Consider the following 24,915-nt stretch of genomic DNA (forward strand, 5'->3'; position numbering starts at 1 on the left):
ATTAATTTTCAAAAATAAGAACCCACTGAGGTGCACTCAACATTGACCTGTGCTGAAGAAACATTGACAGTCCTTTCCAACTTCAAGGTCACCTCAGGACATCCCTGGGAACATCAATAAGAGCTCAACTGAACTGGGAAATGCTAAAATCAGTGGAATAAAATTCTCAATAAGAGAGTTTACTATTATTACCCAGGACAGACTTGAGCTGGATTACAAACAAACAAATAAAATAACATCTAATGTTGGAACAGAAAAACTGAATCAACCTGAAGGTTTTTTTGTTTTTTGTTTTGTCTTTGTGCTAATCTTGTAACCTTTTGGTTAGGATTTTTGCTTTGACAGAAATAAGTTTAGTCTGGAAGTAGGTAATTTTCTCATGAAATCAGTGAATGATATTTGTTCATAGACATGAAAGCCCACCAAAAATGTTATTCCTATTGTATACTTGGAGATAGGAAAATTGTATAGAAGTCTTAATAACCAAAATCTTCCTGTACTAGTCCCCAAGGTCTCAGTATTTTGTTTTCTGGGAAGTTCACTCCCCTTCCTATTCTCCCAAAACACTTCTCAATAAAATGTATGGAAAATATGGTCAGGATGAAATTCAACAGAAAAAGAAAAATCTACCACTTACTGTGGTAGGATATGTATATATTTAAAAAGATTAGTGACTATAATTTCCTTAATAAGGGTGAAAGTGTCAAATTTCAGAGAACAATTATGATAACTCATTCAAGTTTTCAAAAAGATTTTTCTAATTGTTTCCAAACAAACAGTCTGTGGAAAACTTACCCTTTGCGGATTAGATATTTGAGAAAAATTGAGGTGTACCATATAATCCTAAAGTAATATACCAGTTACTTTTATAAAAGTTTCTCTGTCAACAAGAAAAATGACCTTTGGGATAACAGAGAAAGGGACAAAGTGAATAGAAGGAACTCCAAAGCTGAAATCACTTGGAATTCTCCAGAAACTCAATTTTGTCTTACATTGTTCAGTTTTGAGTTAAAAGAAGCCTTGACTGTAATCATTTGCACTTGCTTTTGTGAAAAAGAAAAAGCACCATGTTTCATTTAGGTATTTCGCTCCCTTCTCCATTCTCCCCTGTTGAATTGGTAATCAATTTTTCTGATATGGCAATAAGTTACAATTGATAGGCCCTTCATGGGCTGTGTGTCTTGTGCATTCTAGCCCATCAAGGAGCAAATTTCGAAGGCAGGCCTATTGTTTCTTTAACACTCCACTCTTTAGCATCTAGTTTAGAAAGAAGGAAGTTATAGAAGTGCGAGGGGGGGGGACAGTAATCTCACTTCTCAGGTTTAATAATTTGAAACTATGACTCATCAGAGAATGATGATTGATATTCTGCTAATCAGCACATAGTTAAGTTTATCTATGAATTACCAAGAATAGCAGCCAAAGAAATGAAGAGCCACTTGGCAGAGACAAATATATTGTGACCAGAAGAGATTACTTGGAGACTCATGTAACCCTAACTTCTTTTGTGCTTAGAGAGTATTTCAAGTTTGCAGAAATGAAAAACAGTAGAAGTCTTCTGGGGGAGGATCCAGTCTTGATTTTCAAATTTGGTGGCCAAAAAGGAAGTCCTCCTTTTTTTGTTTTTTTTTTTTTTGTTTTTTTTTTTTTGGTCTCACATCTAGATTATTAGTTAGAACTTTAAAAATGCCAGCTTTCCTAATAGTTCTTCAAAAAAATCAGGCATTTCCTATCCTCTTAGGTGTCTTATATTGGTTAAAGTTTAGGGTTGCTAGAGACTTTGATCATCAGTCCTGCTAAACAAGGTAATGTCATCATTGAATCCTGGGGTTGAACATTCTGTGTTCTCTAGTAGGACATACTTGTCTTCACTACCATTCAGAGAGAGGACTTCTTTTTGAGTAGTGGATGTCAGGTCACTCCAGGTAATGTCAGTGTGCTTAAAAGCATTTAGAAGGAAGATGCCATTGATAATGGTAAAGAACCCACTCAACGTCCCAATGATATCTCTAGCTTTCATGCCGTACCATTCTTGGAATAAGATGGCGGAGCAAGTTACTACCATGGACGTGAAGAACACATAATAAATGGGAGTCACAAGAGATGTATTAAAGGTGTCCAGGGCCTTGTTGAGATAGTTAATCTGTGTCGTCACCGACAGCACAAGTACAGCCAGCAAAACGAAGACCAGGGGATGCTTGTAAACTGGCTTCCATTCCAATAGTTCCTTAATGGCGATTCCCAGGCCCTTGACAGAAGACACTGAAAACGCTCCAATCAATGAACAGATTGAAATGTAGATCAATATATTGGTCTGTCCCTTCTTGGGAGCCACGATCAAAATCAGCACCAATGAGATCACAGTTATGATCACAGCAAAGGAAATGAATCCTGTTTGGAAGAGAAAAGAATTAGACTTTAGAAAATGCTAGTAGGATTCTATCTTTTGCAAAATCATGTTAGCCGTGAGTTTAGGAGGGTAGGTGTTTCCGGAAGAGAAGTGAGATTAACTTAAAATAACAGAAACAAAACAACATTTTACTGCATGGCTCTGGACATTTTACAATGGACCTTCACAAACATATCATTTGAATTGTACAGATAACACTAGGAGGTATGGCAGGTATTGTCTGATAGATTTTTTATTTTCAGAGAAGGAAAGTGGCCAAAGTTGGGGTTGGAGTATATGCCTTTTGCCCCTCCTATTCCCATCTCCTTTCACTGTGTAGAGAGCCAGCCTGGACCAGTACACTGTGTCACCTTTACTGAAGACTTGTAATACAGTCAAATCTCGCTGTATCACCCAACCCACAAGGAAGCTTGAAGGGAGCCTTTTACAGTATTATTACAAATTCATTTGATGAGGAGAGAAAGTGGAACAGAATCTGAGTGTTTCTTTTGGTTGAATCACAGACCTGGGTCTCTCAATTTCATTTCCATTTCATGCAAAGAAGTGACTTCCTCTTCTTGTGGGGCATGGATAACCATCACAGTTGACCCCAATATACTTAATATGCAGCCTATTTTCCCATGGATGTTCAAGTGCTCATTTAAAAAGTAGGAAGACAAGATTGCACTGTTGGGAGAAGAAAGAAAGTCACTCTCATTCAGTTAACATTGGATTCCATAGAAGCTCACAAGTCCCACTGTGGTACCCGCCCCTCTATCCCAGTTGCCAATCAACTGAGCTGAATACACTCCAGGACACTGAAACACCTGATTAGTTTTAAGACTCAGAAGTGGTCAATCAGGTCTGCTTGCTTTTTTTATATCAAAAGGGTTTTAACAGATTTTCTGAACCATGTCATCTTCCCAAGAGAGGTTAAGTCCCAACCAATTAATTTTATTTTCCCATCTTCTCCCACAAAGCCAAACAAAATGGAAGATCTTTTACATCTTACTGGCATGATTCATTGAGATTATGTATGCTTGTGGAAGCTTCAAGAAAGATCCATGTCTAAAGAAGAATCACCTGCTCAAGGCTGATAGGTAGCTAGGACACACAAGTACAACCATATGGGTTGTCAAAATACTGAAGTATTTCCTCACCAGCCGCTACCGCCCTGATACTTTTACTTACTCAATAGTCCCCACTACTTTGGTTGCCATGGCCTCAGGAAGTTCTGTCGGTACCACCACGGACAGACTATGCCATCCTGCTGCTCCACGAAATATGTCTGCTGGGGCTTCTGCACTCCGGCCTCCTTCCCTTGCTGCCCTGGCACTCTCACGAGGGAGTACCAGTATGATCTGTACCAAGATGCACCTGAGACTGTGGTCCAGCACCTGGCACCTTCTTAGAGTCGGTGAGGACGGCAGCCTCAGCCAAAACACTGCTACTACTAAGAGTTACGGTCCCATGCATAGACAGTGTTCTAGAGTTCTATGGGTACTGACTCATTTACTTCTCACAACAGTCCTACAAAGAACGTGAAAAGAAGTGGGTTGGCCTAGTCATAGGTTTTCCAGCAGAGGTGGAAACCGAATGGAGATAAAAGGGACAGAAAAATACAATAAATAATATAGTTGCTTATCTATAAAATTCCTTCATCCATTGAACACGACAATTTGGGATCATAGTAATGACCGCTCAGAAAAATGAGATCTGCATTCTAGGAACACGAAGATTATTCCCGTTTCCATTACCAAAAGAAATTAAAGGTCTCCAAACATAACTGTCTGGCGAACAAGAGAAGACTTTAAATGAGAGTTGGCCTTTAACCCAAACACTATGCTTTTAAAAGTCCTCCGATCACCATGGTCATTAACCACTATGACAACACAAAGGACTGAACCGGCTGCGGCAATGTGTTTAGGTGAGAGAAAAAAAGAATCTGCAAGTCTTCTTTGAATAAACACAAACATAACACAGGATTACTTTACGTTAGCAGGAAACCAGGCCCACCCTCGTAGGTTTTCTAAATAACAACACAATTTATTCCCACGCCCATGCTCTTTCTTGTGTCTTCTCACATGAGTTGTATGATAATGTAAGATATGTTTAACGATGTATTTCTTGTGGTTTATATTCATCACAGTACTGATATCTCTACAGAAGCCAAGCTCAGGGACACCTGGGTGGCTCAGTTGGTTAAGCGTCTGCCTTTGGCTTGGGTCATGATCCTGGGGTTCTGGGATCGAGTCTCACATCGGGCTCCCTGTTCAGCAGGGAGCCTGCTTCTCCTTCTCCCTCTGCCTGCCGCTCCCCCTGCTTGTGCTCCCTCTCTCTGACAAATAAATCAATAAAATCTTAAAAAAAAAAAGCAAAAGCCAAGTTCATTTCTCACGTACCTTATGAGAACACTCAGAGCACCCAGCGGGGTGACCAAGGTGGCAGGCGCAAAAGCGTAGGCTGCAAAATTCGCTGCTTCGCCGGCTCCCACTGGAAAGAAAGCCGCAGGGGTGACGTGAGAGACGGACTTACTCGCCAGAAGAGAAAAAGCAATAATGCATGCAAAGTGGTAGGCAGACTTCCATCCCAGAGATACTGACATGACAGATCTAGCTAGAAGGAACAATTTGACGTTTTCCTGTGGAGGGTGGGGAAAGATTTGTCTTAGGGATGCAGGTACACTGTAATTACCTGGGGATGTGAACTCAATCAATGCAAGCACTGGGGTCAGATGAATACACACTTTAAATGACTTCCAATAGAGATTTTAGTTATGTCACTAACAAAAACATAGTGGGTCACTTGGATAAAATCTAATTAGAGGTAGTTTTGGCCTAAGCAAAGAATTATTCTAGGTGCTCAAGAATATTTACTGTTAAGCACATTAACAAAAAAAACCCTGTGGCAAATTAGAACGTTCTGCGGAGGTCTACTGAGCTGGCAGGAGATAGCCAGAAATGCCTACCACAGGCCCAAGGAGCTAGGCATCTCTGAATTGTAGATGGCCCAAAAGCACCTTGACAGTATCTTAGAAGCTCGAGGAGATCCGAAGGGCTTTAAAATCATAAGGATGGGCTCCTGCCATCTTCCTCTTGTCTGAGGAATTCTACACTTCTGTGAGATGACTTCTAGAGTCAGGGAAACTCCCTCTAACAGGAGGACTCTTGTCTGGGGACCAAATTATTCTTATGGGTTACAACTGAACAGTTGCCCACAGAATGTAGTATTTCATGAGGGCAAACTACACCAAGAAAACACTTACGTTGTAGAGAGAGCTTCTGGAACAGATAAAAGACACCAGAATACTTTTGCTTTTCCCCTCTGGTTGCTATGCTCCCAGGCTTCCCTTCTCCCCCAGCCAAATCTTCAGGAGTACTCAGGTTTAGGGAAATATTGTAACACAGATAGAAACTTCCAGAATAGAGCAACTGGGAGACTGCTCTTCTAAGAAGAGCCATGGCAGTTTTCTTCAAATATGAAGCTTTCTTGAATACTTGATAATATTTATATTTTTATCTCTATAGACAGCTTTCCAGGAAAATATTAATTTTGTGATTGAAGTGCTGTATGTTTGTCACTAGATAAAAATCTCTAATGTTGTAGACTTCTGCTTGTCTCTCTTCAATACTAGCATGAACTTTGTACCTGATGAGAATAAAACTGTAAATGTAGTCACATAACCTTCTCCTTCTATCTTCATCCTATTGTGCAGGTAGAGCGTGGGAGACACAAAAAGGAGAGAGAGAAAAGGAGAAAAAAATCATCTAAAATATCTCTCTGGAATCTTCTCAGTTCATTCCCTGTCAATTTTTATTCCAATGAAGTAAGGAATCAGAAAACACCTTAACAACTGAAAGGGCTATCTATACACGTTTAAATTTAAATAATTCTTATTTATCATCTTTGGAGATTCTAATATTAGAGAAGGTTCGAATATTAGAGAAAGTTCTTTCCCACTTTTTTGGCATCAGAGGATCGCACAAGTCTGACATGTGTCACGTGGTATGGGACAATAAATGGAAGCCTGCAGGCTTCTTGCTGAAGAGGGAGTTGGTTGGCAGGCGGTGGGAAATGACAGCTTATGAGGTCCCACCTTTGGTAGTTTTAGGTTTGGGATTTAAGAATCTTCGGAGGAGTTAGGGGAGGAGATAGAAATCTGCAGAAGTGCCCGTGAGAGCTAACACTGCCTTCTCTGCACATCATAGGAGCCTCTATAAAGTGCTTTCCATCCAACAGTCTCTGTGTCCTCAGGGCAAGTCTGGGAGAAGGGGAGTGCCTACAAGCTTCATCTTCTCTCCATTCGTTCAGTGCTAAGCAGCCAGAGGGGACTTAAATCTACCCATGTTTTGGTCCTGACCAGTAAAATAAACCCATTCCTCAGAAAACATGCAGCTAGGACAGTCACAGGTTCCAATTAGGAGCAGGGAAATATGGGAAGAAGGCATTTTCCTCAGTTGCTCCAGGGAATAAAATATAACCTAAGGAGAAGTTTGTGATAAAATATAATATTTCAAACATTAACTTCCCCACCCTTGCATTCCAGGACAGTATTGAGAACACGGAGGTACACAGAGAGAAGAGGAATAATTAATTCTAGAAACATAGGACTTATTTTATATAAAAGACAATATATGATACCCACATGAAAATTTCTAGACTTGAATGCCATCCTTACGAGGAAGATAAAGTAATCAATGTTGAACAATTCCATGTAATTTATTGATCATTTTACAAGCAAACACTCTTCTGAGCAGTAAAGGACTTACTTGACAGTAATCCTGCCCACCAGAGCCATTCCTTGAGGTAAGAATGTCCACCTTGCCCTAAGAGCATAATAAAAATTAAGATTAAGTTAACTGGAGGAAGAAGGTTTGAAAGGCTGACTACAAGGAGAGGTCATGGGATATGGTTGGAAAAGGCAAGACTCAAGGGTCAAGCCCAGGCAAACAGCCTTGAGCAATGGAGTGCACAAAAGGCCCATTGGGAGGCCCACCTCAAGTTACCCACGGGCCCTACCTGACTACTGGGTTGCTTACGACTAAGCACAGTTAACCAAAAAAGGGAGAATTCCATACATTCCCATATCTCCTTATCTTCCCCCTATAAAAACAGCCTCCACCCACTTCTTCGTCTCAGACAGCCTCTCCTCTGCGGTTCTGCCCACCACTCCCTTCCTTAAGGTGTATTCAACCAATTTCTGTCTCCTTTGTTCTGCCTTGGGTGAATTTTTTCATCTCCCACACCAGTGGCTTCCACCCCATCGTTGCCCCATGTTTGGGGGCCCCCATGCATCGAGAGGCACACCATTGAGTCTCCACCTTAAGGCCAACTCAGGATAGCTAGTCTTCATCTTATTTACTTGATCATTATTTAAAGATCCTGGACCGCTTTCGATTACGTCACTTTTGACTTCTGTAGTTTTTTCATTTGCAAGAAAATTTTGCTTAATCATTAGGTTTATTGTATGGATGCCCGCCAGGGATGTGGACACAGAATATTCTAAACCCTAAATTCTTTGTTTCAGCTACAGTTAAAATTGAGGACAAAAGACCATAAGCTGTAAATTCTCTCAGTACCTAATGAGGACCTTAAAGGGAAGAAGGTGGTTGACAGAATTTTGAGATTTTAGATAGTCAGAGGGTAACAAACATTAGCCAGCTGGACTCTCCTTACTCTCTACCTTGGCATCATGAAATTGAGTTTCTAGTCTACTGGAAAGGGTAAAAAGCTTTCCTGAGGTATTCTAAGGGTATTCTTTTATTTACTGTAGTCTGTGACCTAAAGTCATTGTTAGGTTTGCTATAGAAAGTGGAATTTTCTCACCAATTTTAATATACTTAATCCTATGTATTTGACCTCTCTGATTTTGTTATAATTAAACTAAACAGGGTGTATTAGCTGTGAAGATTATCTTGTCAAGTAGTTGATTTAGGATTTTCTTCTTACAATGCACATGACTAAATTGGAACATTACAAAATAATTTCATAATGACTTTTAAAATTTAATATATCATAAATACTTTCTCATGTCCTTAATTAGTGGCTGAATATTATTTCAAAATCTGGCATATCATTATTTACTTAACTTGCGTGCAGCTATACACACACACATACTGAGTTTCTACTTTTATTCTCATTATAAAAAACCCTTAAATAAATATCCTGGTATGTAACTACAGGTGGCATCCTTGTTTACTTCAGATAAATTTCCAGAAGTGGAATTATTAGGTTTTAAGCCATTGACATTTTTAAGCTTTACCAAATTGCTCTTAGGAAAGTTTGTACCCATTGATACTGCCACCAGCAATGTTTGGGAGGGCTATTGATTTTCCCAAGTCCCTTACCAATGTAGGGCCTTTTAAGGAATACACAAAACCTTGTGAAGATGGTAGGCAACAGGGGCACCCGTGTGGCTCGGCTGATTAAGCATCCAAGCATCTGATTCTTGATTTCAGCCGGGGTCATGATCTTGGAGTCATGATCAGCTCTGTGCTGGGCGTGACACCTGCTTCAGATCTCTCTCTCTCTACCCTTCTGTTCTGACCCTCCCCTCCGCCACCCACAAAAAAAAAAAAAAAAAAAAGACAGAGAGAAAGATAAGATAGATAGTAGACAACAACCCCAACAACCCAGGCGCTCCTTGTTATATGACGGTATCTCTTTTGGTACCAGTGATATAACATTTACTTATATGTTTATTGGACACTTGCATTTCTTATTTTGTGTTTCTTGTTTATGTATCTGCCTATTTTATCTTAAGCTACTAATCTTTTTCTTATCAACTATGGTCATTCTTTATATATTGTGGATCTTAATATCCTTTGTCTGTCATATAATTTGGAAACACTCCTTCCTCCCCTGGCCCCCTATGTCATTTGGTTTTTAGTTTTAGTTAAGGTGTTGCTGTGTAGGATTCTTTCTTTTCCTTTTTTTCTTTCTTTCTTTCATTCTTTTTCTTTTTTTTTTTAATCAATCCAGATAGTCTCTTCCTTTATACAGAATAGATTCTTCCTTTATCTACATTCTTAGAAAGACCTTTTAGGTTTCTTGAGAAAAATCATTTCATTTTAAATTCCTGAATGGTATGAGATAGAACTCTTACATTTTTTCCTAATTTTTGCCAATTATCTTAACACTTTTGATTGAATAATCCACCTTTCCCCAGAGGATTGAAATGCCACTTTATTTTATTTTATTACTTTTTTAAAGATTTTATTTTTTTGACAGAGAAAGAAAGAGAAAGAGAGCACAAGCAGGGGGAGAGGCAGAGGGAGAAGCAGACTTCCCGATGAGCAGGGCGCCCCAATGAGGGGCTCCATCCCAGGACTCCGAGATCAGGACCTGAGCAGAAAGCTTAATCAGCTGAGCCCCTGGGTGCCCCCATGTCCATACTTCTTAAGCTACATTTTAAGAAATTATCTCTTAATTGGGGTGCCTGGGTGGCTCAGTGGGTTAAAGCCTCTGCCTTTGGCTCAGGTCATGATCCCAGGGTCCTGGGATCAAGCCCCACATCAGGCTCTCTGCTCAGCGGGGAGCCTGTTTCCCCTCCTCTCTCTCTGCCTGCCTCTCTGCCTACTTGTGATCTCTGTTTGTCAAATAAATAAATAAATAATCTTAAAAAAAAAGAAATCATCTTTTAATTAATCTTGGATGTTTTCTGTCTCAATGCACACGAAGCTTTTTAAAAATGAACCCTGTAAGGACTTGTTTGCACAGATGCTTAATGTTCCAATATCTAACATGGCCATAGTAGTCTTGATGACCAAAGTCATTTTCCCCCCCATCTTTAGGAACTTGCACTGAACAACCATATCCAACAGATGTCAAGTTGCAGTGTGTGAATGAACATTCTGTTTTGTTTCACATCTGAATGCTATGCATCTATTTTGGATGGTATATTGTGTTCGTATATTTATGCTTTGACTCATAGTAACTTCTCATTTTATAGAATTGATTTGCCTTGAACACAAGCTGTAAATAAAAAAAAAAATGTCTGAAAGAGCAAAAAAAAAAAAAAAAAAAAAAACCAAGCAAAAAAACCCAGAAGGGTAGACCTTGTGTTACATATTCTGCTGGCCAAAAAAAAAAAAGAACAAAAGAAGGAAAAGGGACGTAAAGAAACTTTGGGAGGTAATATATATATGCTTATTGTCTTGGTTATGGTGGTGGTATCACTGGTATATTCATATGTCCAAACTCATCAAATTGTATATACTAAATATGTGAAGTGTTTGTGTATCTGCTACGTATCAATAAAACGGCAAAAAAAAAGAGAAAAAAAATGAATGGAAATTTATGGTTAATGAAGGGTAGTTTAGCTGTTACTCAGCATGTGAAGCATCACTGTAAATAGCATCTTAATTCTATGTCTATCCATTTATGGATTTAACAAATATTTACTGGGTCCCCAAACAGTATCCTAGAGAAGGTTTCTACTCTTGTGGGTCTGCTACCAATAAATGAGTAAATAAGCAATAAACCTACAATGACAGATTGTTTCAGGCACAATGAAGGAAACCCTTCGTGGCATGACAGAGAGTAACGGAGGTGGCGGTGGGGGACACCTCCCCAGAGAGGAAGACCAGCCAAGGCGATGATCCTTAAGCTGAAGTCTGAAGGATGAGTCAGCCAGAAGGCAGGCCAGGGAGAAGAGCGTTCCAGGTGAAGGGAAAAGGCGTTGAGGGGACAAAGAACTTGGTCTGTTCCAGGAAGCAGACCAAAGTCGGTGACAGGGAGAGTGGCAGAAGATACAGCTGGCGAGGTAGCAAGGACCATTTTACGCAGGGAGTCAGAGACTGGGGAAGGGTATTGGGTTTTATTCTGAGTGCAAAGAAAAGCCAGTGACGGGGCGCCTGAGTGGCTCAGTGGGTTAAGCCTCTGCCTTTGGCTCAGGTCATGATCCCAGTATCCTGGGATCGAGCCCCGTATCGGGCTCTCTGCTGGGCAGGAAGCCTGCTTCCCCCTCTCTCTACCTGCTTCTCTGCCTACTTGTGATCGCTGTCTGTTAAATAAATAAATAAATAATCTTAGAAAAGCCAGTGACATGTCTTAAGCAGGGAAGCTACATCTACGTCTGACCTTGAACACTGAAATTGCACACAAAAGCTCTGCTAGAAGGACTCAACCTCTGGGAACAAGACCGTCAGTTTCACCCTCAAGGGGACACACCTGGTTCGACCCTGGAAACTGCAGGGGGAGATTTGCTAAGAACAGAGGCAGGGGCTAAGACAGAGACAGTAAAATATCACTACTGCAGCACTACGGTCTTAGAACAGGATTATTTCTGCAGCTGCTGCAGAAACTTGAATGGGCTAATTGCCTCCGATTCTCACCAGCTCTGGTAACGCCCTTCTTGGCCAGCTGCAAGAGGCCCTTCTTTTTCAGTATGAAGCTGGAGCCGATAAAAATACTGGAACTGACCGCCAGCACCAGGCCCACATACAGACTGTATTTGTTTTCGACTTTTGCAGAACTGCTCAAGGTGCTTATGCTGGCATTCAGATCCCTGTAGAGGACAGGAAAAGCCAGCGGCTGCGACACGTTTGTGATCTCACACCAGGCCTGGGAGGAGTTTGGGCAGAGCAGACACAGCACATAGCCTGGAAGAAAGGACAGAAGGAAATGTCAACAAACACAAAAGGGAGATACATTAATATTTACTGCTTTTCTCCAAGGAAGAGAAACCCAAGCAGACGGTCCTGAGAGTGGTTTTTTTTTTAACTGTGTGGAAGAACGTTCCCAGTGGGACGGCCACACACCTGTTCATTCACAAATGAGAGCTGTTACCTAAAGTCTGACTTCCTCTTATAAACTGGAGAATCCAGCATACTTGCTGGACCTTTGTTGTAGCCAAACAGCACCTGGGAGAGTAGCAAGAGAAGCGAGTAGCTGTTGGCACGTGGTGGGCGCTCACCATTCATCATGGCCCCCTAGACCACCTCCCTCCTCCACCTGACTAACATGGCTCCTGGAAAGCAGTGTTGGTGATGCCTGAGTGTGGGGACAGGCACAGTCATCCATCTGTCCTCATCGTATAGGCAATTCGCTAGCCCGCTTGGTGGGGTGATGAGGCATTTCCGAAAATTGTTTAAAAGTGGGTTTAGTTTTGTGTACCACTTTTCCTGCAAAGAATGATTTTTCAGGTCTACTCATCTACCTTCTCCTAAATAAAATCTAGTTTAAAAAAAATGAATTAAATGCCAGTATGCTTTTCTTAGAAAAGGACTCAAACAAACATGTACATCTACTGAACCAGACCCATTATTTTAAAGGTCTTAGAATTCTGAAGCTAAACACTACAACAAAAAATGAACCCACTGTAGACAATACAAGGAACTTTTAAATCTGTTCTCCACTTGAAAAGCTAGCTGCCGGCAAGGTGATACCGTGACAAGATTTTCTGACCCTTTTCTCAACTTTTCTTTTCTAAACATTTTATTTTATTGAAATTCAGTTAACTAACATATAATGTATTATTAGTTTCAGAGGTAGAGTACAGTGATTCATCAGTTGCATGTAACACCCAGTGCTCATTACATCAAGCACCCTCCTTAATGTCCATCACCCAGTTACCCCATCCCCCCACCCACCTCCCCTCCAGTAACCCTCAGTTTGTTCCCTAGAGTTAAGAGTCTCTTTATGGTTTGTCTCCCTCTCTGATTTTGTCTGACTTTATTTTTCCCTCCCTGCCCCTATGATCCTTTGTTTTGTTTCTTAACTGCCAGTATGAGTCAAATCATGTAATTGTCTTTCTCCATTTGACTTATTTCACTTAGCATAATACCCTCTAGTTCTAACCATGCTGTTGCAAATGGTGAGATTTCCATTTTTTTTTTTTGATGGCTCAGTGAAATTCCATTGTGAATTTTTTTATCCATTTCTTTATCCTTTCATCTGTTTATGGACATTTGGGGTCTTCCGATAGTTTAGCTATTGTGGACATTGCTGCTATAAACATTTGGGTTTATATTTATATCCTTTGGATAAATACCCAGTGTGCAATTGCTAGGTCATAGGGTAGCTTTATTTTCAACTTTTTGAGGAACCTCCATGCTGTTTTCCAGAGTGGCTGCACCAGCTTGCATTCCCACCGACAGTGTAGGAGGGTTCCCCTTTCTCAGCATCCTTGCCAACATCTGTTGTTTCCTGACTTGTTAATTTTAGCCATTCTGATGGGTGTGTGGTGGTATCACGTTGTGGTTTTGATTTGTATTTCCCTGCTGCCAAATGATGTGGGGCATTTTTTCATGCGTCTGTTGGCCATTTGTATGTCTCCTCTGGAGAAATTTCTGTTCATGTCTTCCGCCCATTTCTTGATTGGATTATTTGGTTTTCGAGTGTTGCCTTTGATAAAGTCTTTATAGACCTTGGGTACTCTTCTAGTATATCATCTGATAAGACATTTGCAAATACCTTTTCCCATTCTTGTAGGTTATCTTTTGGTTTTATCAACTGTTTCCTTTGCCTTGCAAAAGCTTTTTTATCTTGATGAAGTCCCAGTAGACCGTTTCCTTTTATTTTATTTATTGTATGTTTTTAAAGATTTATTTATTTATTTTACAGAGAGAAAGAGAGAACAGGAGGGGCAAAGGAAGAGAGAGAAAGAATCTCAAGCAGACTCTGCTAAGGGTGGAAACCAATGTAGGGCTCAGTCTCACCACCCTGAGATCATGACCTGAGCCAAAACCAGTTGTTGGCTGCTCAAATGATTGTACCACCCAGGTGCTCCATTATTTCATTTTAATTCAAGTACAGTTAACATACAATGTTACATTAGTTTCATTTTTTTTCTTTTTTTTTAATTTCATTTTTTTCTTTAAAAAAGCATATTTTCCCATTCTGATTTATTCTAAACAAAAAAGGGCAAAGAAAAATGAATCAACTACAATTTTAGAATTCCATGAAAAAATTAGTTTTACATCTCAAAAATCTTAAGAATTCATATGAACAACAAAGGACAGTTTGACCAAATGATGTCTTCAAGAACAAAACTTTGGTAACTGGATCTATGCCTCACTGGCATAACATAATGTGGTTATCTGAATTTCCCACTTACAAAGTTAAGAAACAAGCAAACAAACAACAATAACAACAACAACAAAAAACCAAAATAAAACCAAAAAACCACCAAAAACAAAACAAAAAAACAAAGTTAAGAAACAATGATAAAGTTCAGGTCCCTGAAAAGGTAAAATAATTGCATTGAAACTTTTCATGATTATTATTTCACCTATTTCCATAAGTTGAAAGTGAATCAACTTTGTTTTAAAGAAACAGAATAAATTCTAAGTCAAAACTTCTAAATATCCCAAGGAGAATTATGCGACTTCAGGGATATTCTGTAACATTGAGGAATTTTCAGGCAGGTTGTTTTAAGAATTGTTCATTTTCTTTCTTTCTTTCTTTCCTTTTTTTTTTTTTTAAAGATTTTCTTTTTAAAAATCATTTTAAAAGAGTTTATTTATTTGACAGAGAGATCACAAGTAGGCAGAGAGGCAGGCAGAGGGGGGGGGAAGCAGGCTCCCCACCAAGCAGAGAACCCAATACGGGGCTCGATCCCACTGAGCTACCCAGGCGCCCAGAACTGCTCATTTTCAAACAAGCCAACCCTTAGCAATCTTGTTCCAGTTACTGTTCATCTCATTTGAAACTCCAAGAATGGAAAGTGATATTCATAGTAAGAATTTCCATTACACTAATTCCTGAGAAAATATCTGACTGGACTTTCCAGTGAATTCCAAGGCTGCATTAGTGTTACTTACTATGTAATTAACATAACCATTCCAAAACTTCATCTCTGAAAACAGAGTAGGCAGGTCTCATTCCAGTGGAACAATATTCCTTCTAAGCTGTTGACATAGCAAAATGTTTCCAGCATGTTAGGGGGTGTGGGAGCAGAGGGTTATAAGCAAAAGCAAATAATCTTTGTTGCATTTTGTAAGTTCTCATTGTGAGCAGTAGCTTTTAATGCTGTAAATTTTATGGCAGGAAAAATAATAAAACTCCTGTCTAGCTTCTGACCTTAGACCTTAAATTGTTTGATGTTGGGTGCCTGTTGAGGAGAGGGCCTACAGCAGATGTGACTGAAAGAGGAGTTGGGGAGTGAAGGGTGGGTTGAGCGGGGGTGGGGGGGTGGGGAGTGGAGGACGTGGAGGGGGTTGGGGAGGGTGGAGTGGTGAGGCAGGAGACAGAGGTGAAGTGGACTGTGTGGGTAGGGAGTCTGGAGTATTTCAGAGGAACCTAGAGCTATCTCAGTTGGCTTCTTGAGATTCTCGTAAGCAAAGTAATTATCCAGGGAGTTTACACTTTACTCAACATACAGAAAATCTATTACATTCATTATGTTTTATTTTAATAGACAGTATAATAGCCCTCCAAAGTGATGGTCCCAATTTATACTCCCGCCAGCAGGGAGCATGTATTATTTCTTTGGTATTATTATTTTTTCTAAACACTGTGCAATTAATATTTAGAAAATATGTATCAGTTATAAAGAAAAATTAAATACACACCAATGTGTCAACTACCTAATTTAAGGAATAAACATTGCCTTTCCGAAGAGACAACTATCCTGACTTCCTGTGTAAGATCACTTTTTTGGAGAAAAAAAAAAAAAAGATTTCCCTTATATGACTGTATCTTTAAATAATAAATTGTTTAGTTTTGCTTCTGCATCTTATAAAATATAAATCATACAGGATGTATTCTTTGGGAACTTGCTTGTTTTTGAGATTTATTAGTGTTGACACCTGCCTGTGTCTGTAGGGCTTGTTTTTGCCCACTGTTCTACAGAATTCCACCATATGTTTACCTCGCAATTAATTTTCGCAATTAATTTTTCTGTTTTATAGTTGGTGGACATTTGAGTCATGTACGATGTTTTTACTCTCGCAACTAGTACTGCTAAAGTTCTTAATTATGTTGAAATATATCTAATTAATGATATTTGACAATTTTGACCCCATGAAAATAGCAGTTCTATACGGTTGAACTTAATATGTTTCTTTCATGTACAAGTGTGAAAGTTCACTTACACACACACAAACTAAAGATTTCAAAGTAAATTTTAATTTTCTATGGATTGTGTGCCTTTCCTCACCTTGTGCTCTGTTTCTATCTCTAGTCATGGACAAGTTCAATATTTACTCTTGGTTTCAGTTTCCTCATCTCTAAAAGAAGGGAATTTTACTCAATGATTCTGGAGATGTCTTTTGTAATTTTGTGATTTGATCATACATGATCTTTGTTCCCAGAGTAATTTACTTACAATCCCAGTGGCTCATAAATGTTGCTGCTATACCAGCTTTAAGCTCCTGGGCACTTGTAATAGAAAGAGGTTTTACAGAAACTGATGCCAAGATATTAAGTGACTGGCCAAACCCATGTAATTGTCCGAATTACAGCCAAGGAGCAACCCAATTCCCAGGCCAGTATTCTTTTTATTTCAGAAAAGTAAAAACGTAAAGTACAAGTAAATCCAGCTAAAAGTTATTATTAATGTTTAATCAAAGCTGAAATGCTTTGAATAATTTTTCAAGTACAATTTGCCTATAGAGAATAATACTTTAAATTATTCAGTTAATTACATACAGTAGAAAAGCTGTTTTCTAAGGAGTCAATGATTATATGAGTTTTAAATCACTACCAGATATTTCCAGTTTGAGGAAATCATTATCTCACCATCTATGTTACATGTTAGTTTGGCTTATTATTCAGCAAATAGTTAGTCCCTTACCCCTCCAGATGTGGGCAGAATATTTTTCTCCTAATGTCAGGCTGCAGGTGAGCTGGTGGCCAGTGGGAGAGCAGCAGAGGGAATATGAGGACAGGCTTCAAATGCACCTATGTACTTGGGTTTACTCTCTTGCACCTCTGTATTGGTCAGGAATAGTTTCCCTAAGCAGCTGTGGCCTCTTCAGCCTGAGCCCCAGAATGAAAACACACACAGGGAGCAGATCCAAGCTCTTCCTACATGAAGGAGACAAACCCAGGTGACCAGGGAACCAGAGGCAGAGACACCCAGGTGAACCCGGACTAGATCAATCAACCATCAGCTGACCTTCAGACGCAGAGGCAAGAATATATTATTGTTTTCAGCCACTGAGTTTTGGGCTGTGTATTATGTAGCAATAGCTGACTGATACACCTGCCTATTCCTGTTATCATAGAAAAAATATGAATGAATTTCTTTATTCCCTGCAATGTACTCTCTAAATATCAGCCAGTGTGAATTAGATTCTGTCGCTCCCCTGCTTAACCTCCCTCTCCTCTCCCCATGACAGTTAACTGCAATGACAATAAAACCTCAACTCCTAATCCTGAAGTCTTTAAGTTTTATATGTTCTGAAGCTTGTTCACCTCTGACATCATATTGTGTCTCTCTCTCTCTCTCACTCATTCCCTGAAATAAAACTAGTGAGTTGCTTCACTCACTGATTCCACAAAAGTATCTACTGTCTGGCTGGCATTTTCTAGAAGCTGGGGATACAATGGTAAAGAAAGTAGAATTCCTGCCCTTATGTCTATTCTAGTGAGGGGCAACAAAAGAAACAAGTAAATTAATAACTACAGAATATGTTGAGTGCCTTGGAAAGCAGGAAAAGTATCAAAAAGGAATTTTTTTTCTTTAATTAAGTGGACAAACCTCTCTGCTATGTGTAAATGCAAAAGCCCTCTGGCAGGAATGTGCTTGAAGCTGACTGGGGTGGTGGAAGGGAGATAGCCTGAGATGAGGTCCAGATATAGCAGGGGGTAAGATCAGGGGAAATGAGTCTTTAGATTAGTAGGTCCAATCTTGCCATTTCTCCCTCTAAAATTCTACAATGGCTTCCTTTCTCATTTAGGGAAAACATAAACTCTCCACCACAGTCTTCAAGAGCCTCCAGAATCCTGCCTCCAGTTATCTCTCTAACCATATTCTCTACAATTGTTTTGTTTTCATCTTTCTTTCTTTCTTTCTCTCTCTTTCTTTCTTTCTTCCTCTCTTTCTTTTTCTCTTTCATCCTCTTTCATAGGCTAAATTCCTGGTCACCTCAAAGCTTTGTTACTTGCTAATTAGCCTTGGTAGTTGCAGGCAGAGCTAACTCCTCTTCATTGAGTCTCACTTTAAAATGTCACTTCCTGGGGAGCTTGGGTGGCTCAGTTGGTTAAGCATCTGACTGCTGATTTGGGCTCAGGTCATGATCTCGGGGTCATGAGACTGAGCCCCTCATCTGTTCCGTGCTGAGCGTGGAGTCTGCTTGAGATTCTCTCTCTCTCTGTCTCTCTCTGCCCCTCCCCTATTTCATGCACACGCCTCCCCCCCAAATAAATAAGTAAATCTTTAAAATGTCTCTTCCTTAGAAAGGTCTTCTCTGCCCTTGCACTCTAAAGGGTCTTCTCAGAAGCTTCCGGGTGGCTCAGATGGTTAAGAGTCTACCTTCAGCTCAGGTCATGATCCCAGGGTCCTGGGAACGAGCCCCCGGGACACGACTGAGCAGGGAGCTTGCTTCTCCCTCTCCCTCTGCCACTCCCCTTGCTCATGGTCTCTTGCCATTGCTCTCTCACTCTCTCTTTCTCTCTCTCTCAAATAAAGGAATAAATGAAATCTTTAAAGAAGAACAAAGGAACTTCTCAGTCTCTTTCCATCATATCACCATATCATCATTATTTAATGTTGCTGATGAAACCAACCTCTTCTCACAGCTTCGTTATGACTATATAACAACATTGTACATCCATATATCTTTTTCTTCTGTTCACTCAACAAACTAGTTGTTGAAAACCTATCATGCAAGGCACTGCATTGGTATTCATTTATTCAAGACTTTGCAAATTCTTCCTGGGCATTTCCTGAGTACCAGGCCCTGTTCTAAGTATGGGTAAGACAGTGACCAACAGGACAGGTGAACAGGTCTTTGTTCTCATCGAGCTGACAATTTTAGTGAGAGAACTATCAAACAGAAACAAGGGGAGCAGAATAGGGATGAGAAATAATTTAGAGAAAATTTGGCACAGAATAAGAATGAGAAATGATTGTGAGCAAATATAGAAATCAAGTCATAGTAATAGATTTACATATAAACTCCATTAAGGCTGGGTAAGAAGATCATTATTTCAATTAACCAAAGTAAAATTGAGAAGACATCACCAATTTTAAAAAAAATTAAGGGGTGCCTGTGTGGCTCAGTCAGTTAAGCAACCAACTCTTGATTTTGACTCGGGCCAGGAACTCGGGTCCTGGTATCATCAAGCCTTGCATCAGGTTTCATACTCACAGGGGAATATGCTTGAGGATTCTCTCTCTCCCTCTCCCTTTGCCCCTTCCCCCCTTTGTGCACCCTCTCTCTCTCTCTCAAACAAATAAATAAATCTTTAAAAAAAATTAAGCAAGATCTAACCACCATCGCCATGTTTAGAAGCCAAGGACTCTAGGACTACTGACCACTGGATTTCCTACATAAACTGCTGCTCTTTTCACACTTTACAACCTGTACATCACTAAAGTTACAAAACTGTTAAAGATAAAATAGGTAAGAACTTATCAGACTCAGTACCCCCCAAACAAATAATCCAATTAAAAACCAGGAAGAAGACATGAACAGACATTTCTTCAAAGAAGACATACAGATCACCAACCCACACATGAAAAGATGTTCATTATCACTTACCGTCACGGAAACGCAAATCAAGACTACAAGGCGATGACACACCTGTCAGGATGGCTAAAATCAACGACAGTTGCTGGCAAGGATGTGGAGAAAGGGGAACCTTCTTGCATTGCTAGTGGGAATGCAAACTGGTGCAGCCACTGTGGAATACAGTATGCAGGCTCCTCAAAATATTAAAAATGGAACGACCTTATAAACCAGAATATGAAATCACCCCTACGTTTATAGCAGCATTATTTACAATAGCCTAATTATGGAAGCAACCCAAGTACCCATCAACTGATGAATGGATAAGGAAGATGCGGCATATGCATACACAATGGGCTATTATTCAGCGGTAAGAAAGAATGAAATCTTGCCATTTGCAATGACATGGATGGATCTAGAAGCGTATAATGCTGAGCGAAGTAAGTCAGTTACAGAAAGACAAATACCATATGATTTTACTCATATGTAGAATTTAGGAAACCAAACAAACAAGCAAGAGAGGAAAAAAAGAGAAAGAGTGATAAATCAAGAAACAGACTCTTGGGGCACCTGGGTGGCTCAATAGGTTAAGCATGTGCCTTCAGCTCAGGTCATGATCTCAGGGTCCTGGGATGGAGACCACTGTGTGGGGCTTCTCGCTCGGCGGGGAGTCTGTTTCGCCCTCCCCTCCCTCTCCCTGCTCATGCTCTCTCACTCTCTCAAATAAATTTTAAAAATCTTAAAAAAGAAAGAAAGAAAGAAAGAGAGTCTTAGCTATAGAGAACAAACTGATGGTTACCAGAGGGGGGCGTGGCATGGGTGACATGGGGGATGGGGATTAAGGAGCACTGGGTGATATATGGAAGTGTTGAATCACTATATTGTATACCTGAAACTGCTATTACAATGTATGTTAACTAACTGGAATTAAAATAATAACTTAAAGAATAAAAGCAATTATGTATTAAATATTAGACTCAACAATTTTTTACATATTTTTTTTAAAGATTTTTTATTTATTTATTTGACAGAGAGAGACACAAAGAAAGGGAACACAAGCAGGGGGAGTGGGAGGGAGAGAAGCAGGCTTCCTGCTGCGCAGGGAGCCCAAAGCGGGACTTGATCCCAGGACCCCGGACCTTGACCTGAGCCAAAGTCAGACACTTAACCGACTAAGCCACCCAGGCACTCCAGCGTATTGTTTTCTGAATAACCTTTAGTGGAGAATTTTAACTAGCTTTGAATACTTTTGAATTTCAGTATTTAGGACATCTATAAACAGATGGAAAAACAACCTGCAAAAATCTGGAGGACATTTTTTTTAGTGCAGTAGAAAAGCAGCTATACATTACACAAAAAATGAAGTTTTTCCTGATAATGAAAGTTGTGTTCACTTGGTGGAATTCTGAGAAATGTTTCAGACATAGGTGTTTTTAAGAGTAAAATTCTCATTAAAATGAGTAGTACTGCATCCAAGAAAGCCAGCAAATGGGTATGGGCACCTACAGAAAAACAAAGGCCCAAATAATTTTGTGCCTGGTTTGATCACTAATTAGGAAACATTATTCAATGTTTAATCATACCATTCTTTGGGCCTTGGTTTCTATATCTGCAAAAAGGAGATAATGACTACCCAATAAAACACAGAAATTAATTATGTATGAAGATAAACTGATACATTTTTATGGGAACCCGTTTTGAAAACTTAAGATTATATACACGAATACAGGACATACCCTAATCAGTACAAGAGAGATACAGTCAGTTCTCAAAGAATGCCTTTCCTTAATTTCTTTCTTTCAATATCATGCCAGGATGAATCAGCCCCAAAACCCATCTATGTCATTTCCTGCTCTGCTAGCTGGCTGCTCCCTGGAAAAGTGGTTCACACGGTCAAAGAAAGCTTTGAAAACCACTGGCTCCCTCTCCATCTCCAACTTATTCTCTCTGCTGCCAAATCAGGTCAGAACTCTCAAGTAGATCCACTGGGATATGGTTTGTCCTCCTCACAGCCTAGTCTTTCTGTCCTTTGTTCCCCTCACAACACCATACAGTCCTAGGGACAGAGTCTTCATGCAGTTGGGTGTATCTCTTACACTGTATTTTCATAGTGTCATATTTGCAAATTAATAAGCCTCTATTGGCTGCTGGACTCAGATTGAGATCTGTGGAATATGTGACATAGTATCAAACACCTAAATGAAAAACACCCTCCATGTGTGTTAATTTTTTTTTTTTTTTAGAAAATTTTGAATGAGGGGCGCCTGGGTGGCTCAGTTGGTTAGGCGTCTGCCTTTGGCTCAGGTCATGATCACAGGTCCTGGGATAGTGCCCTGCATCAGCCTTCCAGCTCAGTGGGGAGTCTGCTTCTCCCTCTCTCTTTGCCCCTCCCCCTGCCCACATGCACTGCGCATGTGCGCTTTCTCTCTCTCAAAGAAATAAAATCTTAGAAAAAAGAAACAAGAAAATTTAGAATTAGAAATCTTTTGAAGCATCTACGGTTTTAAGAGTAAAAAACGAAGTATGAGGTTAAATTTTCCTTTATGGAAGTCCAACTGGAATGCTCCATCCTTAGATCTCATGATGAACTTCTTGTCATCTGGATCTCAGCTCAAACAGAACTTTCTCTAAGGGACCTTCCCCGAGTGCCCAATCCAAACATCCTCAACTTTCTCAATACATTATCCATGACACTTACCACTCTTGTAATGTCCTTTTTTATTCATTTGTTTGTTGCATATTATCTGCCTACTCCACAGTAAGCTACCTGGGAGGCTTACTAGAGTCTGGGACCAGACTGTCCTGCAAATTCATCTACAGCAGCACCCATGTCAGTGCCTGGCACATGGACTCTTGTTATTTGAATGAATATGTGAATGAAAATTGAGCTGTTACTCCATGTCAGGCTTTGAGCCATGTGCTTCGTATGTAATCTGGCAACTGTAAACTGTACAAATTATTCCTGGTTTATGACGAAGACTCAAGGAGGTTCAGTTACAATTGAGAAGACAGATGCCAAAGCCTAATCTCTTTCCACTATTGATAAGGATTCTGATTTCTCTCAAGTCTTTCCCACACAAATAATTATAATTAATCACAGGAATTAAGCACTGAGCTTGAATATATCGTGTTGGAACTAAATGCATGAGTAAAGCAGGAAAAACATCTAAGTTCAAACAAGCAAGTGTAATTCACAAACCCTCCTTACTTACAGATCCTTGGGTAAATAAGGGTGGATATACTATTAACAGTCTGACTTATTGGCTTAGAAATTATTTAGACAGAGATCATGCAATCTATCTAGGAAATAATTTCAGATCCAGCTACTCTAGTAACAACTTCCAAAACTTCATTTTTGGAGTAGTTTGTGATTTTTTCAGGCATTTTCTCTTTGTGTCCCTTCTCTCTCTTGCTGGCATAGTTTCGACTAGTTCACTGACACTCCCTCCAACTCCCCCAGGCCTCCCTTTTTAAAATGTAAACTCTCTGCATCAAAGAATAATTTGGAGGAGACAAGAGGAGAGGAAACCCCAAGTTATTAACGAATTTGGAAAAGTATTCTTGCCACGCCCCTCACTCCTCCCTCTTCTTGTCCTTACCAGGTAAATAAGAAATCAGCCTTCGCCTTCACACGTCGAACACTGTCATTTCAGTTGGGACACACCCTTCCCGTCAGGGGCACGCTCCCAGTATTCCCGTCCCTACTTCTATTCTGGCTCACAGGCGCCTTCTGCACCATGACTTTAGAAGGCCAACCGGCGATCAAACACCTGGCAAAGGGCAAGGGGCCTGGCCCAGCGATTCTTCAGGATTCGCTTGGGGACCGAAACCACAGCCTGGCAGTCAGCGACAAATCTACCAGTGACTGCGCCCAGTTCCCCGCCTCCTCTTCTGTTGGGCTCTCGCCTGAAGTAGCCAAGAAGTGACTGCAAGGCGAGTCAGACGCGAGGCCAGCAGGGTTGGCAAAGTTTTCATCTCGAAGACAGAGGAGAGACGTGGACGGCCCGGGCAGGTCCAGCGCCCTCCCCGAGACCCCAGGGCGCCTGACTTCCCGCAGTGTCTGACTCCGGGAGCGAGTCTGAGTCAGAGGAAGCGCCTTTCTCAGACGAGACTCCGGAATCTTCCCCCCAGCACCCCGATTTTCCCAGTCGCGACGCCCAGCACACTGCAATTTACCTGGGGCTGCCTCCTGCACCAGAGTGGGAGCCCCGTCCGTCTATCTCGTCCGGCTCCGGCTTCCCCAGATCCTGGCATACTGCACGCACCAACAAATATCAACCGACTGGCCCGAAAGCCTGAATGAGTAAACCAAGTACCCGGGACCGCCCACCCGGCCTCATCACCACCCCGGTGCCAGGTCCCTCGGCTGGGGACACACACTCACCTTTTTGGCAGGGCTCTTCAAGCGGCAGCCTCACCTGTCCCCCCATGGCCCCCAGCCGGGGCTTCTCCCAGCAGGCTCTCCCTCCTCCTCGACCCAGGCTACTCCTCCTCCCCAAGGACCAGCGATGGGGGCGAGCTGTACGGCCCGGGACTGGCGCGCGTTCACTCCGCCCCCCCGGGGCAGCCTTAGCCAATGGGAGGGGTGGACCTCCTCACAAGCCACGCCCCCCCCCGGTCGGAGGCTGGGACCCAGAGCTTGGGGTTTGGATCTCGGCGGCAGAGCCTGGTCCTTCGTGGGACCCGCGGCGGCGCCCGCTGCCTCTCGGCTCTGCGGCTCGAACCGCGCAGTGGACACTTCTCAGGGTAAAGACGGCCCCCGGAGCGTGGAGGCCGCGGAGCCTACTCTGCGGCAGTTTAGCGGAGTAAAGGCTGTGCTGACCACCCCTTCTGGCTTCTTCCGAGGTCCAGAAATTTTCCGAGGGCCCTGCTGCAGGTGTTAGCGGCTCTGGAAGGAAGTTGGGCTTC

At 41.1% G+C, this 24,915-nt stretch overlaps 1 protein-coding gene across 1 annotated transcript; it reads right to left on the minus strand.

The window, feature by feature from the left end:
• Positions 1-1,585: 1,585 nt before the first annotated feature.
• On the minus strand, positions 1,586-24,498 carry NIPAL1 (NIPA like domain containing 1). The gene is made up of 6 exons (XM_045998580.1): positions 24,392-24,498; positions 11,725-11,991; positions 7,159-7,215; positions 4,792-4,882; positions 2,916-3,076; positions 1,586-2,391 (listed from the first exon to the last, which is right to left on the minus strand). Exons 1-6 carry the CDS (start codon positions 24,435-24,437, stop codon positions 1,772-1,774), a joined length of 1,242 nt encoding a protein of 413 aa, XP_045854536.1. The 5' UTR covers positions 24,438-24,498; the 3' UTR covers positions 1,586-1,771.
• Positions 24,499-24,915: the final 417 nt, after the last annotated feature.

This window comes from Meles meles, chromosome 2, assembly GCF_922984935.1.
Source record: "Meles meles chromosome 2, mMelMel3.1 paternal haplotype, whole genome shotgun sequence".
Taxonomy (NCBI): Eukaryota; Metazoa; Chordata; class Mammalia; order Carnivora; family Mustelidae; genus Meles; species Meles meles.